The 18,671-nt window shown below is 37.5% G+C and overlaps 3 protein-coding genes across 8 annotated transcripts in view; all 3 read left to right on the top strand.

The window, feature by feature from the left end:
* The window catches only part of ksr1a (kinase suppressor of ras 1a), a 69,914-nt gene extending 63,826 nt beyond the window's left edge, over window positions 1-6,088 (top strand). For all 6 annotated transcript variants that reach the window (XM_030153688.1, XM_030153689.1, XM_030153684.1 and 3 more), the window contains 6 exons: window positions 321-417; window positions 681-814; window positions 1,118-1,249; window positions 2,814-2,949; window positions 3,037-3,170; window positions 4,305-6,088. In XM_030153688.1, coding sequence (XP_030009548.1) covers window positions 321-417; window positions 681-814; window positions 1,118-1,249; window positions 2,814-2,949; window positions 3,037-3,170; window positions 4,305-4,311 — 640 coding nt within the window. In that variant the 3' untranslated portion in view covers window positions 4,312-6,088. The remainder of the gene's footprint in view (window positions 1-320; window positions 418-680; window positions 815-1,117; window positions 1,250-2,813; window positions 2,950-3,036; window positions 3,171-4,304) is intronic.
* Window positions 6,089-10,187: 4,099 nt separating this feature from the next.
* Window positions 10,188-13,454, top strand: LOC115432740 (uncharacterized). Its single transcript, XM_030153693.1, has 2 exons — window positions 10,188-10,316; window positions 12,180-13,454. Exon 2 carries the CDS (start codon window positions 12,188-12,190, stop codon window positions 12,983-12,985), a length of 798 nt encoding a protein of 265 aa, XP_030009553.1. The 5' UTR covers window positions 10,188-10,316; window positions 12,180-12,187; the 3' UTR covers window positions 12,986-13,454.
* Window positions 13,455-15,716: 2,262 nt separating this feature from the next.
* LOC115432564 (oligodendrocyte-myelin glycoprotein-like) lies at window positions 15,717-18,148 on the top strand. Its single transcript, XM_030153477.1, has 2 exons — window positions 15,717-15,724; window positions 16,487-18,148. The coding sequence occupies exons 1-2, from the start codon at window positions 15,717-15,719 to the stop codon at window positions 17,868-17,870; spliced, it is 1,392 nt and encodes a 463-aa protein (XP_030009337.1). The 3' UTR covers window positions 17,871-18,148.
* The last annotated feature ends 523 nt before the right edge of the window (window positions 18,149-18,671 follow it).

Raw genomic sequence — 18,671 nt, forward strand, 5'->3', positions numbered from 1 at the left:
CTTATTTTAACTAAGAAATTTCAGTTTGTTCATGTTATTCAATTTTTTTTTTTTTTTTTTTAAAGAATGCTTCGTAGATGTAAACATTTTCATAACAAAATTTTTAGTTTTTTCACACACACACATTGTGAAACCTTTGTAGTTGTCATTATTTATAGGTGATTATGTTATTATTTTACTGGTCTGGCCCTCTTGAGACCATATTGGGCTATATGTGGCCCCCTGACCCAGAATAAGTTTGACACCTCTGGTATCAACCCTGTTTCCAATGAGGTTAAACTGAACACGTTTTCATCTGTTTTCCTTCTTTCTCCTCACAGTTTCTGTAAAGGGAGAACACTGTATTCAGTCGTGAGAGACACTAAAAACACTCTGGATATTAATAAAACCAGACAAATCGCTCAGGAGATTGTAAAGGTAAGTATTTCTTAAATTTTTTCAAGGCTTTAGATTCATTTTAGGTGTGTTATACTGATCCTCATTCACTCAAAGGCTATATTTTCACGTGCGCTGAATATAGTAAGACATCTTTATGTGTCGTGCATCGTATTAGGGAAAAACAGAGTAAATAAAAGCAGCTTAAAAACGCACATCCCACTCTGTCTAAGACCTTCCTGCGTGAACAGCCTAATCTACATGACAGTGTATCCTGCAGTGGTAATATTTGCTTTTTAATGCAGGGAATGGGCTATCTGCACGCTAAAGGCATTGTTCACAAAGACTTGAAGTCGAAGAACGTCTTTCACGACACCAATAAAGTAGTGATCACAGACTTCGGCCTCTTCGGGATCTCTGGAGTTGTTCAGGAGGGGAGGTAAGAAAAACCACTTGAGGTGCAGAAGGTTTTAAAACGGGTAATTATTGGGGCTCACAATGACTCCAGTCCAGCAGGAAACCAATTTTAGATCTTCCCATTTTCTAATTTTAATAACTTCACTCACATCTTGCTAATGTTTTTACTCCCTTTGTGTTTGGCTTCATAAATAGCTGTTTTGTGCTCTGTGATTTGAGATGGACTGCATTTAGTTAATGCATTTTCCACTCTAGTTAATGCATCTCAAATTTTCCACACCATTTGATTTGTTACTGAAAAATGTGTACTTTTTTTTTCCCCCAGGCGTGAGAACAAACTGAAACTTCCACACGGTTGGATTTGTTATCTCGCGCCAGAGATTGTACGCAGGATGAGCCCAGGTAACAACGAGGACCGCCTTCCTTTCTCCACCGCGGCCGACGTGTACGCCTTTGGGTGAGTTTGGAAACTTCAGACATTTTGGGTTCATTTAAATCAGGTTCCGCTCCAGAGACCTAATGTTCTGTCACATGTCACTGAAATGCATTTACAAGGAGGGTTTTTACTAGAGCTGCAATGATTGATTATTTTTGTAATCAATTAATGTATTGATCATTTTCTTTTATTCAATTTAATGATTGTTTGAACAGGGGGGAAAAAATGTCTGAAAATGACATGTCCATAATTCCAGAACAAGCTGAAACAACAACCCCCAAGTAATATGGATATAGAAAAAACAACAGAATAAAAGTTTATATTAAAAAATCTAAACAATAAAAGACATCTACAAACAATATGTGCAATGGAGTCTTCAGCAAATTTGTATTTAACTCACTATGAAATTCAAGATAAAACAAACAATTAAAAGAAAAAAAAGTCCAAAATTTTTAATGTCTGTGTGAAAGACTAAAAGTTTAAAGGAGTAAGTTACGGTGACAATATAGAAAAGTGAACATATAGACATTTTGTGCCTTTTTGTCCTTGTTTCTTCTGTTGTTTGTGTTGATCCTGGCGTCATGTGCATCACAATAAGCGTCCGTGTGAAACACAACAGCGGAACCAATGTTAGGCATTAGCGAAATTAAAAAACAAAGCTTAGATTCAGGAAAATTTTAATTTTTTTTTAATGCTGTCAAACTTTAATCACAGGGTTGCTGTGGATTAATTTCAATCACAATTAAGTATCATTCATTTTTAATCTATATTAATCGCATTAAACACCTTCAACAGTTTCAACAAAACAACTTGAAACAGCTGTTCCATTGAGTTTATTTTGTCCTCATATTTCCCTCCAGAGGCCTACATGCTGTTTTGCATCTTCCATCTTTCTGGGTTGGTTCTGCTGCCTGTCACTACCAGATCAACTGTCCATTTGTTCATGCGCGACACTAACTCTACTTGGACAAACTGCCCAAAATGCATTAGCAGAGACGTTCAGAGTCCTTCTACGCTGCAGATGGGTTAATTGCGTTAAAATTTTTAATCAGATTCATCATGACAATGGATTAATACACATTAAGGCTTTGGAACAATCTGCCTCTCCATATCAGACAGGCCTCCTCTCTGTCTGTTTTTAAATCCCTTCTTAAAACCCATCTTTTCTCCTTTGCTTTTGAAACTACGTGAGATGTTTGAATGTATTATTTTTGTTCAGTTGTTTTATTTGGTATTGGTTGTATTTAATTGTACAGCTTTTATGTTTTAATATATTCTTGTATTTTATTCTTTTATTTAGGTTTTATCTATTCTTCTGTATTTTTATTTATTTTTTAATTTTTTAATTTTTTTAAATTTTATTTTTACAGTTGCTCTATGTCTTTTAATCTATTTTTATATTTTACTCTGTTATTTTGGTTTTTATTTATTTTTCTATACAGCACTTTGGCCCACTGTGGTTGTTTTAAAGTGCTTTACAAATAAAGTAGGATTGGATTGGATAATGCGTTCATTTGGGCAACCCTATATTTTTTTTTTATCATTTCAGCTTTAGTTTATATTAATGCTTTCCTCTTTTTTTCAGCACTATTTGGTATGAGTTGCAAGCTAGAGACTGGCCTATCACCAACCAGCCTGTGGAAGCTACCATCTGGCAGGTGGGGAGCGGAGAGGGCATCAAGAAGGTCTTGGCAGAGATTAGCCTCGGGAAGGAAGTCACTGTGAGTGTTTTTTTTTTTTTTTTTTTGAAAAGTTTAGGTGAGAGAAGGTCGCACAGAAGTGTAACTCTGCAATTTGTATCAATGCAGGAGATCCTTTCTGCCTGCTGGGCGTACGATTTAAGAGAGAGGCCGACCTTCACCCAGCTCGCCGACATGCTGGAGAAGCTGCCGAAACTCAACCGCAGGCTGTCCCACCCAGGACACTTCTGGAAGTCTGCAGAGTAGGTATCACAGAAACCAAGGACGATGTGAAGACACTGGACGCGTAAAAGCACCAAAAAGGATCCCTTAGTGCTTGTTACGTCTCTGACTCCTTTATGGTACAAATGGTTTCCTCGTTTTAGCCGTGAAACTGAACTGACGCTGTGATGCTGAAGCAGAGTTTGTCAGGGTGACGCCACCAAAAATGCTTTATTTGAAAGCAGGGACAAAGAAGATTACAGTCTTATTTATAGACTCATGTTGGATATTTGATTTAATAAATGGGTTTTAAGTATCATTTCTGCTCAGCATGACCCATATGCGTTGTCACCAAGTTCTTTTCAATTACTGTCAAAAATTAAATGTGAACTCTGTGGATTTTAACTGTAAATGTGATCTGAGACGTTTAGTTTATTCGTCATCACATTGCACTCTTGACAGTTCTATTGTGATGTGTTAGACATGTAGGTTTTCATTTCTTTAAAATTTTTCCGCTTCAGTAATTTTCAAGTTCTTAACAAGGCCAGTAGTCAAAAATATCTCTTCATATTCATAGAAATTTGTATTGGACGAGCTGGCACTGAAGAAAATCATTCTTTTTTTCAGTTTTTTATCTCCCATGTTGTCGTGTCCATTGGTATGTGGTAATCCTATACATTTCTGCACCAGAATGGATTTTACCCTGTTTTTTATTTAGTTTTTTCATCCAGTTTTTCCTACACGTTCACTTCATATTTACTCACATTGCTTCATTGCAACTTCATTGTCACGCTACGCTTCCCTTTTTTTCTGCTTGCTTTATATTATTTGCTTTTCACAATCTCGTTTCTGTGTTTGTACAGCCAGTTAATTTTTGATCGTAGAATCAGTCGGGAGGGTCAAAGGGAGTTTGGTTTCACTTGGCAAAATTGCAAAAAGCATCCTAGCAAATGCGGGTTAATTTGAAAAGCTTGCTTGGCAAAAAAAAATAATCGTAACACAAATAGTTATTTTATCAATCAAACTAGCAAAGAGAACTAATCTGTGCGCATGTAATATTTGTGCTACCTTTCAAATTATGCTTTCTGTAAACCTGTTACACTTTCACTAATCGTCTAACATGTGTTTTCCTTTGCTCTTTCCTCTCTTGTTTTTTTTTTTCTCTTCTTATCTAGGTTGTAGCAGTCCCTCTGAAAAATAAGCAATGCAAAACAAAGCCTGGGTCTGCCTTGCATGCTCCTGAATCCTTAACTCTTACAGGATTGATCAAAGCATTGCCTCTGCCTGCAACAGACACTGCTTCCACTAATCCACAGTCTGATCTTCCATGTTTAACTGTTGGGTTTTCTTGTTGTGGGAGAAAGGATCGGTGGACTGAGGCGTGGAGTGGCGTCACAGTCGTCTCCATGCATTCCTTCTGTTCGTCTGAGACCTATTTGCCTTTTTTTTTTGTTCTTTTTTTTTTTTTTGTTCTGTAATGTTTTTGGATTCTGAGGCTTGTGAATAACTGGCTTGTGGTGTCTGTTCCAAGACTGACCAACCAACTTACCGACTGACTGACTGACTGGTGTGCTGTGGTTTGTGCCTGCTGATTGGCTGCCCCGTCCTGGCCTGCTCACCTTCTCTGTGCTGCTTTGATGTGGTTGTTCTCGCTGAGGCCCTGAACCACACGGCTCCTACACACACACACACACACACACATACACACACACATACATACACACAGTGCAGGACACAAAATGGACCTTAGTATTAAATGGACCACTGCATTTATCAATGTTTTCTCTGAGGGTTTTGACACACGTTTGACAGGCTGCTTGAGTGATGTACTCAACCCAGCTGCCTCTCAGCTCCACTCCCACAGTTGTTCATAGTTGTGTGATGGCATGTGCTGAGATGAGATGGCCACCAGCTCATGTCTACACAATATGCACTTTGTCAACAGGAGAAAAAAAAAAAGATCATGAACTATATTTTTTATGTTGTTGCTATTATTTAGTTTTGTTTTGAATTGTCACATTTGCAGTGTTCTATTTTTTTTTTTTTTTTTCCCTTCTACGAACTGTCTTCAGGAGGGTTTTCGCAGACCCCGACAGTGTGATTCGCTCTCTTGTACATTGTCATTTTGGAATATAATTTGATAAATTCACAGTCGATTGGATGCATTTTAAAAACAGTGCACAGATGAAGACTTCCGTATGCTAAACAACAGTCAAAGAGAAATGACGATCCAAGTGAAAAATTCCTTTCATCAGTTACAGTCCACTTGGGAATAGAAAAATGCTGGCTATTAATGAATTAAAGACTTTTTAATAATGTTCGTCCATTGAAGTGTGAAGTGCACCTTATGAGAATATGAGCTCCTTAGAAAGATTCGTCTCTCAAGAAGTTGAGTGATTTCATTATCTGCGCAAAAAAGATAAATCAGGAACCTAGCGCAAAAGTGTCCTATATCTTCCTAAAACATTACCTCTTGTGCGCGCTTGTGTTACTGTTTGTGATTGCTGGCTTCATTTGGCGTGCTTGTATTTATGTGTTGTGTGTGGGTGCACGTGTGACTGTGTGAGTTACTGTTTTGGAATATGTAGGGTTGGTTTTGTGTAAGACTGCAGTAAATGTTGTGTTGCAAATCCAATGGTATGTAATGTAAATACATTGTTTAATGTATAGCAAATTAACATGATTCTTCTAATATTTGTATAAACATTTTATATGTAAAATACATCATGACATTTTTGAATAGGTACTGCTATGGCTATTACAGATGTATATATATTTATATTTTTTTCATGTATAAAATACTGTATAAAAACTGTACATTTTTTTAGAATGGGCCAATACATGTTTTTTTATGTTATGTAAAAATTCATATTTTTGTATTGCATGTGATTACCATTCTGTACACAGTTTCTGTTTTCATCCATGGAGACAATAAAATGAGGCTTGTCATGTAAGAATACATCAGACTTTATTTTTTATTTTCATGACAATGTATGTAACTTACTGAATAATGTATATAGGCTACAGAGATATAACATCTAGATGTAAAATTTAAGACATTTATAGTACAATATGTAAAAACATATAACCTATGTACGACATAGAATTAAGGTTCAAATGTCTAAAATTACAAAGCCAAATAATAGTATTTAAAGCAAGTCAATCCAAATTTAAATGACATCAAACATGCATATTTAATTAATAAAATGAAGACATAAATGAGTTTACATAAGAAAATTAAAGCAAGAAAACTGTAAACTAACCCTGCAAGAACATTGATATCCTTATCCCTATTGTAGAATAAATCAAACCATAATAGAAACATGCTCTTACACTTTTTCATGGATAGTCAATTAATGTTTACAGTATCTCAGTATTTTCTGTGTTTAAAACAGCTGCATGTCTGTATTGAATTCATAATGTTCAATGTCCCTTTTTGCCTCTAGGTGGCACAAAAACCTAAAGGACAATAATAATTGTTATCATGATTCTATGAAGTCATACTGAGGTAGAGTTTAATTTAGACTTCTACTCTTGTGCATATTCTATTTTGATCCTATGTCAAAAGGCCAATATGTGTATTTCTGATGTATGTATTATTCAACATGCAAACAATCTTATAAACCATGAAACCTAAAGGCATTTAAACTGATACTGTTATCTGAATGCTGCTTCCATAAATCCTTAAGTGACCTAAACATATAAAACTGCATTACAATGGGCTGTGACGCTATTTCAAGATGTAGTATGAACGACTTAATCCATATTTATCATTTTCTGTTAGTAAAGAAAACTTCACACTGCTGAAATCTGCCACCGATGCAACTTTTCACTTATTTTATTATACAAGGCCTTGGGAGTTATCAGTAAAATGACAAATCCCCTGCATCGCCGTTTACATCACTCCTTCAAACTTATCTCTAAATTTACAGTGAATGATAGAGTGATTTATGTTTGTTGGTGGCAATCCAGCGATTTAGAGAAAGGAGCTTGTATCCTGGCTGGTGACGCCTGCAACCAAAAGCCCTTTGACTCCAACTGGTACTGGATCACATGACCGCTGTTTGGTCCGGGGAAATGGTTTCCTTCAGTGGGAGGGCACACACAGAATGGCCTTTCTTCCCTAAGTGGTAATAATGCAAATGAAAGTTAGTCATGTGTCCCTAATACTACTGGTTCAAGAAACATGATGTGAACAGAAAGTAAACTGTATGGACAAAAACACATAGAATGCAGGTGTTTCTTTGGTAACAGAGGGCTGCGCTCCAAAATGATAATGAAATGTTATAAATTTATATTGTTTTGTGTTTCTAATTTTAGGTCTTAGGGGTAATTTTGTTTACACTGTCAGCTACACAAAATGCTTCAGTTAGTTTTTACTTAATTTTACTCAGCATTGATTTTTCTAATCATTATAATTGTCTTAAATACCTCTCAATTTCTGAAGTTTTGTTTTTTTTTATCATAAATAATAATGTTAAAGCACAAGTAATCATGTGGTTTCTTCAGCTCTTTGGAAGGAAAATCCACCTTTAACGTTTTGGAATTTGACATAATATTATTGATAAATAAGTGATGTGACCATTTTTTAAACGATAATATTTCAAATTAACACACATTGCACAAACTGTGAAGGGTCTCAATATCTTTGTCCATAGTGTTGTGTCGGTTTGTGTCCTAGTGTCTTCAATGTTAACCACTCAGTTTAGTTCGAAGCATATTAGCTAATAATGTAAACAGTTATGTAAATAAAACCAAATTGTTAAAAAGATAAAAATGTTGAGGTCAAAACAATGTTAGTTTATCTTGGCAGTAATGCATGATTTATAAAGGGAATGAAAAAGCTGACATAAATGAATTTTTCAAAGTATGTGTGGTTTTGGTTGTTTAGCATGCTAGTTTAGCATTTGACACATATGCTACACTAGCACTAGCAGAATCAGCATGCTTTTGAAACTGTAATATGCTAATGCTAATGCTAATGCTAGTTGATTCCAATTAAACCAACAGGTGACCTCATGCCTGTAGGGAACGTGAACGCACACAATATCTTTTCACCAGTCTTAAAAATATTTAGTCCGGACAAAAGTGGTATTAATGTACGCAGAATCAAATTACTGCGGCTTATTAAGCCATGAATTTAAAACTGGACAGTAGGGTTAACTTTACATAATAAGATGGGGCAAATGGATTAGTTTCTTTAAGAACAATTAATGTGTGGTTTGTCTCGTAGTCCTGTGAAATGCTATATAAACTGCTGCTCAGAAAATTAATTGGGTAACTTGATTGCTATTTCATAACTGTAACCTAAATTATCATTACTATTAGACTGTGACTATTATATGTTGCTGATTGTTGTTTGTTCTGTTCTGTATGACAAATGATAAATAACTAATAAATAGTAAGTGTCAGAAAATTGCACAGTAATAATGTCTAAATGCTGCAATTTTACAAAGAATAAGTGCTTTTCTTGGGTCTTTGGCCTTTGCTGACCTCAAAGTGATGACTGTCTGCCATGAATTGAGCCTTGAGATTGACCTTAATGAGCCTCCCCACCATCTGATCCAACCAGTCATTTATTTATGGGACTGATGCTACAAAATGAGGAAAGGGGGAGGCAGGGTTTCTGCTTTTCCTCTGAAGCTCACTCACAGGTTGTCTTCAGTATTATATTGAGATTGTTAACCACAGATAGACCTGTTTTCCTTTACATGTGGAAAGGTGTGGGGGTTTTGAGATGCAGGCTTCTGCCCTTCTTCTGCTCTTACTTCCTTTTCAAATACAAATACATGCAAAAAGAAAGACTATACAAAAACCACTAAAAAAAATTATACTGATAAATACTGACAAAGCTACAAATACTGAAAATATACAAAAAGGCTAACTCTATACCACAGATAGCAGAAATATATGGATATACAAGGTAAAATTAAAAACAAGGTCATGAGTATTGCACTGAGGGAGGGTGAGTATAACATTGTAATATAAGGTGGAGCATTGAAAACTACATTTACAAACTACAACATGACATTTTGCTTCCATTTTTGTGCAAAACATACTAAGAAGCAGCTCTAATTTGCTTAACCGAGGCTGAATACCAAGGGAATTAACATAGCAGTCCACAAAAATAGTGCAAGTTTCCAAGTCAAGCATTTCATTCTAAGCCACCTGTTCATGTTACGGTTACATGCAGGTGCAAAGATATCACACTAATGTTGGAAACACAAAGTAACAGGGGAAACACAGCATACACTAACAAAGGGAAGTGGACTGTAGGGTAGAAATGTATGTATGTATGTATGTATGTATGTATGTATGTATGTATGTATGTATGTATGTATGTATGTATGTATGTATGTATCTATCTATCTATCTATCTATCTATCTATCTATCTATCTATCTATCTATCTATCTATCTATCTATCTATCTATCTGATCTGTGAGTTGATGCTGTAAATGGCTTCTCAACAGGCTTAAACGTGCGTGACCTGCTCCAACACCTCCCCACAGCATGCGGTTTTAACAGTGTCAAAAGACAGCAAGCTGCATATAACCGTCAACATGACTTTTTAAGCTTGAGCTAAAATTAAAATCGTCACTGAGCTTTTGATGACCAGCACTAAAATACAGACATGACATCAACAATGACAGGCTTAGGCAAGTTCACTGACGTTTACGCCAATAAGCGTGGGTCCAAACTGAATTGTGTAAGAGCTAAACTGATAATGGCTCAGCTTCTGTGATTCTAAAAGTAGACAAATATGAGGGTGAAGAAAGAAAGTGTGAAGACTAAGGTGAATCATTTGGGGTTTTTTGGGGTTTTTTTAGACTTTTTAACAGGAATTTTGACATTGAGTTTGATTAATAAAGTGAGAGTTGCATTATTGTAAATGAGCTACTTAGCGAGAATTTACCATGCCTGCAACTTTTTATAGCCTGACACTCAACAGATGTCTGCATGATCAGCTACAGCATCGAACAGATCACCAAAACCACTTCCTCTAGCTATTTTAATCCAAATGGAGAAGTAAGACCAAGACAGCCAGATGAGTGTACTATTTAGCTGGATTACCGTCACTGACTCTCAGCAACTTCACACATCATTTATCTCTGCTCCACAGGCAGCACATTAGATACAGATTATACAAAATCTTGGCCTTCCCACAACCGTATCAAGATCAGCAATGTAAGTAACATGTTATTTAATATGCAGTTTTCATTGTAAAATCTATAAACCCTGATGAAGTCTCTTAGAAGAAAAAAAAATACCATCTGTACTTAGTAATGACATTTAATGACATGACATTTAATGAATTGTTCCACCTTGAATCTGCTGATAAAATGTGACATTTTTGCCTGCGTCTGTTTAAACACAGTCTGTTTTTGTTTCGTCGGGTCTAAGCGGCATGCAATTCCAATCTGTCGGGCAAAAATGTAGAAATTGCTGCAATTAAATGATAACATTGCTAATATGTAAAGGGTGAATTACGGAGAAATATATCTTACAGAAATGTCTACCTTTGAATGAAGGGGAATCACATATTACATATATATTTGCAGAGAGAAAAGAAAAATTGACAAGTGGAAAAATGATAAATATTTGATTTATAATTTAGGTAAAATGTCAGACATTAGCAGTACAATGAGAAAGCCTATCACACTGAATACATATTGAGAGAGTGCATATCAATTTTTCTTTACAATAAACAAAAGCTGGCTTTTTTCTTTTTTTTTTTTTTTTTTTAATTTCACCGTCATTCTCCACTTCCTGTTACAGTCAGATTTACATCATTCTTTTCCTGCTATGGTCTGCATATTTTTTAAACATAGCTCATGAATCATTTTCTTGGTGTACAAAAGCTGAAGGATGCTGTTTTAATTCAGATTATCTAAATTGTGTATGATTTAACAGTTATTAGTAAATCCTTGATGACTTTACCTGAGTGATTTATCACCATTTAATATGATATTATCCTCTGCATTTTGCGTGTTTCAGTGAAATCTATAATTGCTTACATTTAATACATTGATTGTGCAAATGTTCATACAAGTTCAGAGTATATTCAAAGGTTATTATATTAAAACAAAGAAAACTGAAGAAAAAGGGACTTTTTGGCAAAATATATCATTAACTGAATGGAAATACAAGTGCCTACAAGCAAGTCAAAATTACCCAGGTTTTACTGGAGAATCAATGTTGCAGATCATGACTGTTTCCATGTTCACTATGACGTCTCTAAACGTCCAAATGGATCATATCTGATGCTGCTGAAAACCTGAGAAATTGTATTTTACCTGAATTATTTCAATGTATTGACAAGATTAATGGTTCAAAAGTGATTAGACATTTTAGATCAGTAGATGTTTTTGGTTGGTAGGGAATATTTAGATCTTTAAGGTTTAACCCAGTGTTTTTCAACCTTGGGGTCACCTGGAATTCAAATGGGGTCACCTGAAATTTCTAGTAATAGATACAAATAAAAATAAAGACTTACTAAAAAAAAAAGTATGTGTTGAGTTGAGAGAGACAGTCATAATCCAGAAAAGACATGACAAACTGTGAAGCTGAAACTGAAGCGCTGTGGTACTGTTTATCTTTCAAATGTTCATTGTGGTCAGTTTCAGATGCTGCAGCTCTTTCATAATTCATAGTTTGAGTTATTGTTTGTTCAATATTAATTGTCAGCCTTGTAAATCCAAGCTGGACTGACTGTACATATCCTGACCAAGGAAAATAAAATTCTCACTTTGTGCAGTAATCTACACCTGGCTTTTCTGCTTCCATCCATAATAATATATATTATATAGACTAAATGCCATCTAAAATTAACGTTTATGTGCAACATAGTATAGCAAACTATTACATGATCAAAAACAAATACATTTTTGCAAAAAAAAAAATTCTTAATTTTGAATGTCTGGGGTCACCAGAAATTTGTGATGTTAAAACGGGGTCACGAGCCAAAAAAAAGTTGGGAACAATTGGTTTAACCCAAAACCAAACATAACTAAACTAAAATGATATATGTATTTTTATTTTTTTTTTCAGATATCAACATGAAATACCCCAACATCATCTTCCTGTTGTTCTGCATTGAAATCATGGTGGGGCAGTTCCTCAACGCCCAAAGTTCGCCTCCTAACAATGAGACAACTACTGCACTGACACCAAGCCCAGCTGCACAAGACTATCTCAACACAAACTCTACATTCTTTGAACTAACATCCAACAAACAAACATCAGCCTCCCAAACCTCGGATAATCATGTCACTTCTCCCCCACCTTCACCTCCACCCCAGACCCCCAGCACCCCCTCACACAGTATCATCTTCAGGAAGGAATGTCTCTTACTGGTAATGGTGGCAGGAGGGCTGATCATAGCTTGTGCCATTCTGCTGATTTCTACGTTTTTGTTGGCCTGTAAGGTCTGCCAACTGAACAGACGCATCAAGATGCTGAGCAGCAATTCTGACCTGATCAGCAATACTGAATACTGGATGGGAACTGCCAAGAAAAATGAAAAGAAGTCAGAGACAGACGCCAAAGAGACCACTGTGTTAATGTCTGACTTAGGTCAAACATGTGATGGAGCAGGAGACAGCAGCAGCAAAGATGATAAAGGAAACAAGGATGGACACAAAGAAAAAGGCATATCTGAGAATGGGGGGGAGGTAGGAGACGCTGCCAAGACTGAAGAAACATCAGCAGGTGAAAATACAAAAGAGACGCCTGCAACCATTGCTGAAAATTCATCCACCTCAAAGCCTCAAAAAGAGGATGGGGATTCCCAGTCCACCAAAGCTGAGGAAAACTCATCCGCTGAAGGCAAAGAGGAAGTTAAGGATGCAGCTTAAAGTTTAGCGTCTTAGGCCCTAAAGAGTTTTCCGAGCAACAGCCTTGACTTCCTTGTAGCTTCAAGGCCCCTTCAAGGGCAGGAACTAAGAAATAGCCAATTCTTTACTTAGGTTTTCAGATATATTTACCTTACTTTTCTGGCAGCATCTATACTTTTACTCATGACCTTTCAACACAAATATTTCTACTTTCTTCTTCTTAAAATCTTCAGATCTTTACTTAAACCTTAAAGATCTAGAAATATTTTTGTGGCGTCATCCAGATCAATTTTTCTGTACATTTAACCTTTCCTGAGTAATTTATTACTCTTTATCATAGTACTCTGCGTCCTACATTTGGCTGATAGTCAAGTATTTTCATATATTTCATTTACTGAACATAGATTTTCAGAAAAGCTCAGAGTAAATTTATAGGTTATTGTATCAAAATGGAAAATTAAAGCTAAATATATCATTAATTGAACACAAAAACAAGTGTCTACAGCTACTATCATTTATCAAACTACATGTGCTTTATCAGTAAATTAATGTTGTAGAAGATGACAGTGTTTCCATGTTCACTGCTGTACCTCTGAATGTCCAAATGGGTCATACCTGATTATGATGAAAAGCTGAGAAATTGCATTTTACCTAAATTATTTCCATGTATTAATTGAATTAGTGGTTCAGAAGGTATTACACATATTCTAGATCAGTAGAAGATTCTGGTCACCGCTTTGGCTGGTCATGTTTTTGGCTGTCTATTTTCATTTATTTTTATTTTGCAACTTCCGAACTGTTAACCTAAATTGATGGGACTCACCCAAGACAAAAAAAAAATGACATAAACCAAAGAAAAAAGAATGATTCACTTGCAGACAAGTTCTGTTCTATCACTGACAAATAGTTTGTGCATTATAGCTAACATACTTTTTCAGCTTTTGCTTTAAATTGTGCGTATTGCTTAATATTTTTTAAAATTATTTGTCATTCATGTTTTTTTTTTGTTTTTTTGATAAAAATTAATTGTCCAAATTTTTCATTTCATAATGAAATGTATACAGTATGGCACACTGTATAGGCAACTTTGGAAGAATAAAACACAAACTCTGTGTATGAAGCTGTTGTGGCTGTTTGGTGTTTGTGTGTAAGAGAGAGAGAGAGAGAGAGAGAGAAAATAAAACAAAAACAAAAGAAAGATCTCCCTGATTAGCAAGCAGGGACTGTGCCTCTTCTGGGCAGTGCCACTCAACTCAGAAAGAATGTTCTCTTTCACCAGCCAGAACAGACAAAGACACACAAAACCCTTTTCAATAAACCAACATGTAGTTGTTTCCGCCGTCTTGTGCAGATATTTGTTGAGCTACTTACCTGTGACGTCATGATGGATGTGGACGTTTCACCGAGAATCTAAACACTTCTGGGTCTTTTACTACAGCCTCTGCAAAGTCAAATGTGAACCTTCAAATCTGAATGCAATGGCGAGAGGAGTGTGAAAGCCCCCTGAGCTCTCTAGGTGATGTGTGAGTTTACAGATGGGATGCAGTTAAAGCCATCTTCAGCGAGAGTAAATGTCAAACACTTCTCAGGAAGGGTGCACCCCTTTTCTGTATTCTGAATCAGGCGTTCAGTGAGAGTAAGGTAAAAGTGAATGTGGAGATTTGGATGATGCAGTAACAGCTCAGACTGAGAGCATGTTATATAGTGAACAACGGTGAAAGTAGATGTTTTTAAGGAAGGGCAATGACATGTAACAACAGTTTCAGTGTATGCAGCTGCTGAAAGAGGAGGAAGGTAGTAATGAAAGCAGATATGAGGGTAAATGGGGAAGTAACAAAATCGCTGCAAAAAAGCTGCTTTCATTAGATATTGTGACAAATATCTCACAAACAAACAGGAAATCTCTGCTGTTGTCACCTAAACCAGGTATCTACAGTTCTGCAACATTATTTTGTGGCATTTAAAAGCTTCATGAGTCACTAAATAACATATGTTTTAGTAAATACTCCCATTAAACCCTTGTTAATCATGAGAGGCAGAAGTGTAGCAATGCAGTGCTGCATGGAGAGTTGCTTGTATTACTGATGACAGGTAGGGAGCTGCAGTGGAGGAGAACCCCCTGCAATAAATTCTGAAGCTTTTGTGGAAGCCTCGACATTTACAAGGAAAGTAACAAACAATTACAGAGCAATCGGCTCAGTATCACACTGGAAAGAGATTTACAGTGACAATTGATGTTACTGATAAGTGATCGCAGACATGGCCTTAATTTGATCTGAATACCACAGCTATTAAAGTTGGTCGATTAGTCTAACCACTTTTGCATTTGTTACTTTAAATGCAGAGGTACATCATTGATAGCAGCCTTGTAGTGCAGGGACCTTTCTATTATGTGCTCCATTTCTCTTTACCCCCCTTCTGATACTTCCCCCCAACACCCCACCCCTCCCTTCTCACTTCCACTGCACAGAGTGAATCCAGATCCTGCAGTGCCTGATCAACACTAGCCCAAAAGATCCATATAAGAAGCAATATCAACTCTTAGCTGGCTAAAAGGCAGAAGGACTAAACTGAGCAGTGAGGGCTCAAAAACCTGCACTGGACGATTGAGTAAGGGTCAGATTCTATATATAGGAAAATTCACCTTCAGCAGAGCAGCAGCTGGTCCCGGGCTTGAAAGCAGGAGAGGAAAGGAGAGGGAAACGGTGCTGGACAGCAAAAAGGAGCAGAGAAAAGTGACTGGAATGATAAGATGAAAAGGTGAGTTTTTAATTTATATCAAAGAAAGATCATCCACTCATATTTAGCCCACCACACCCTGGCTCACATGCTGTATAGTGTACTGCAGTCTCAGCAGTGTACAGCTCCTGGCTGTGTCTTTGCCTGCCTTTAAAGCAGCTGATGCATTAGTTCTCTGTGGAGTCATTAATAAAACCCATCTATTGAGCTAGTTCGCCTCCTCTGAGGGCATGGGACTAACTGCACTGACAACCACTGACGATTGAACACGCAAACTGATGTCAGGAAAAATGACTACAGGGATTTCTCATTCTGTGTGATGAATGATAGTCTTGAACAGACCAGAGGAATTTTGTACATATCAAGCTAGAGCTATATCAGTTTTAGTGAACGCTCCTTTTGCACTGATGCTGCATATATAGAACATTTTATTGAACAGGTACTACAGCAAAAATGCTTCATGACTTTGAGAGACGACTGAATTTGTAATGTAAACATAAGGTATTGTATGCTGCCTGTCTGTGTTTGTACAGTATCATGTGATATATGTGTTTTTCAATAGAAGAGAGAAGCAGAGTGGCACAGAGGAGTCATGCAGAAAAAAAATATGCTTCCAGTTTAATTCAGCACAGCCTTCTGCTTTTCCTACAGCAAATGTTTTATCCATATACAGTTTCCAAGCACACTGCATTTGTCACATCTGTTTTCTCAGTTCACCTTCTGCAGGTGAAGGAGATGGCAGTGTAGTGACAAACCCTAATGCTCCTGTCTGTCTTTTAGCAGGTATGTGAAGCTGCTGAAGCTCTCCCCTAATGAGGCCCTTCTGGAATTACTGCTGCTGTTGTTGCTGGGGTTGCGTGTCCTAGCTGTGTGTCCCTCTATATGCACCTGCAGCCGCAGCCACAGGGAAGTCGACTGCTCTTGGAGGGGTCTGAGACTGCTTCCTGATGGGCTACAGTACAACCTGCACTCTCTCAATTTGTCCCACAACCGTTTTCAGAACATGGACGACCGCCTCACTCTGTACACGCATCTCCGCGTCCTTGATGTGTCTCACAACCGACTGACTCACCTACCCACAGGCTTACCCCGCTCGCTGTGGCAGCTTTACGCAGCCTCTAACCGCATTCAGTGCCTGGACAAGAATGACACAGTCTACCAGTGGAATTTGCAAATCCTTGACCTCTCCAAAAACAAACTGGAGCGAGCTGTCTTCATTAACAATACACTAATTAACCTGCACACACTTAACCTAAGCCATAATCACTTCTGGACCCTGCCCACCAACATGCCTATACATTTAGACACTATTGACATCTCCCACAATTTGCTTGTGAAAGTGCTGCCCGGATCATTGGACCGACTTCCCAGACTTACTCACTTCTATCTGCATGCTAATCGGTTTTCCTCACTGCCATTTGGAGCCTTGGATAAGATGACGTCCCTTAAAGTCATCACTCTAGGCAACAACCCATGGGCCTGCCACCTTCATGATGACGTTGCCTACATAGTATCCTGGTCTCAACATACGTTTGCCCGTGTCCTGGGCTGCCCTTGCCATACCCAGTCTATTTGTGGAGGCGTCCACCATGGCAGGACTGGAGGCTGGCACTTTGCCTCCTACAATCTACCACCTCTCGCAGCCAGTGCCCAGGACTTGAACTCCATAACCCCTGAAGCCGGTGTCACTAATTGGTGGTACTTGTCTGTTTCTTCGAAGAACGGCATCCCACACTCCACCGGGGAGAGTTTGAGCACAGAGCACCACCCTTTCACAGCCACACCCATTGGTATCTCCACCCTGCAACCTAGACCTACAAGCACACACCACACTATTAAGCACCTTTTTGTCACAACAGTAGCAGACCACATGTTCTATACCTATTTTAGTTTGGAAAAGACTTCACTTGACATGACTGAAACCTCCCCCATTTCTGATATTACAGAAACCCCCATCAGGCCTGACGTGACACTGGCCACAGACCAGTTCTTTACCACAGAGAGCCCTTCCGTCCACACAAAGAAGACAACGACACTCCGCACCAGAAGTGTTAGGAGGCACAATCAGTCTCTCCCCGGTGGTATCAGCAACACCAGCCCGGTGGCTCTTTCCTTCTCGCTTAGTTTCCTGCAGACCCTTGCACTTCTGTCTCTCATTCTGCAATAAGTCATCTGAAAAACACAAGATACACAGTGTAACGAATTTACAAAACAAAGAAAAAGAGCACAACACATGCACAAGACAAGTGACTGTTAAAAAAACTGTTATGGTTGTGTATTGTCAGCTCCTTTCAGCAGGCCTTTATGGTATGATGCAACTTTTGTAATTAGATGTAAAATTAGACCGCTTCAGCTTTTCTAACAACACTTTTTACAAGCATTCCTTCAAATGCACTGTTTCAAAAATAACAATGTAATGAACATAGATAAGCACATGATGGCACATTCAAGTACCGGTTAATAATCTGACTGAACGTTGCCTGGTGCTAATCTGCAGCTGCAGTTTGTCGTCTCAAAACTGTTCTGTTTTGCTGCCTGAGGTGCTGTCCTATATCGCAGTTTTACAACAGTTTGATATGGCCCACAATCTTGCTTCAGTATAATTTTGTTAATATTAAAAAAAAAAAAAAAAAAAAAATAGAAAAAAAAACTTGAGGTGCTGCTTTCTCCATTTTGATCATTTTTGCTTGCTTTAATAGATGTCCTTGATGCCTGTCTTGATGCTTGTTTCATATAACCTAGACATGCAATCTCTTCTCCGGACAGCATGATGTGAGAAACTGGTCATGACATGTGCACAGCAGAAAACAACAACAGACGAACTATGGAACAGAGAGAAAACAAATGGACAAAGTTGTATCACTCTATTTAACAAACTCCAAGTGCATAAAGCTGCTCATGCATTTTGATCACATCTCAGACTTAAGTGTCCTTCATGATTCAGTGACGCTAGAGAAAATTATCTGCA

The sequence above is a fragment of the Sphaeramia orbicularis genome, chromosome 14, assembly GCF_902148855.1.
Source record: "Sphaeramia orbicularis chromosome 14, fSphaOr1.1, whole genome shotgun sequence".
In the NCBI taxonomy this organism is placed as follows: domain Eukaryota; kingdom Metazoa; phylum Chordata; class Actinopteri; order Kurtiformes; family Apogonidae; genus Sphaeramia; species Sphaeramia orbicularis.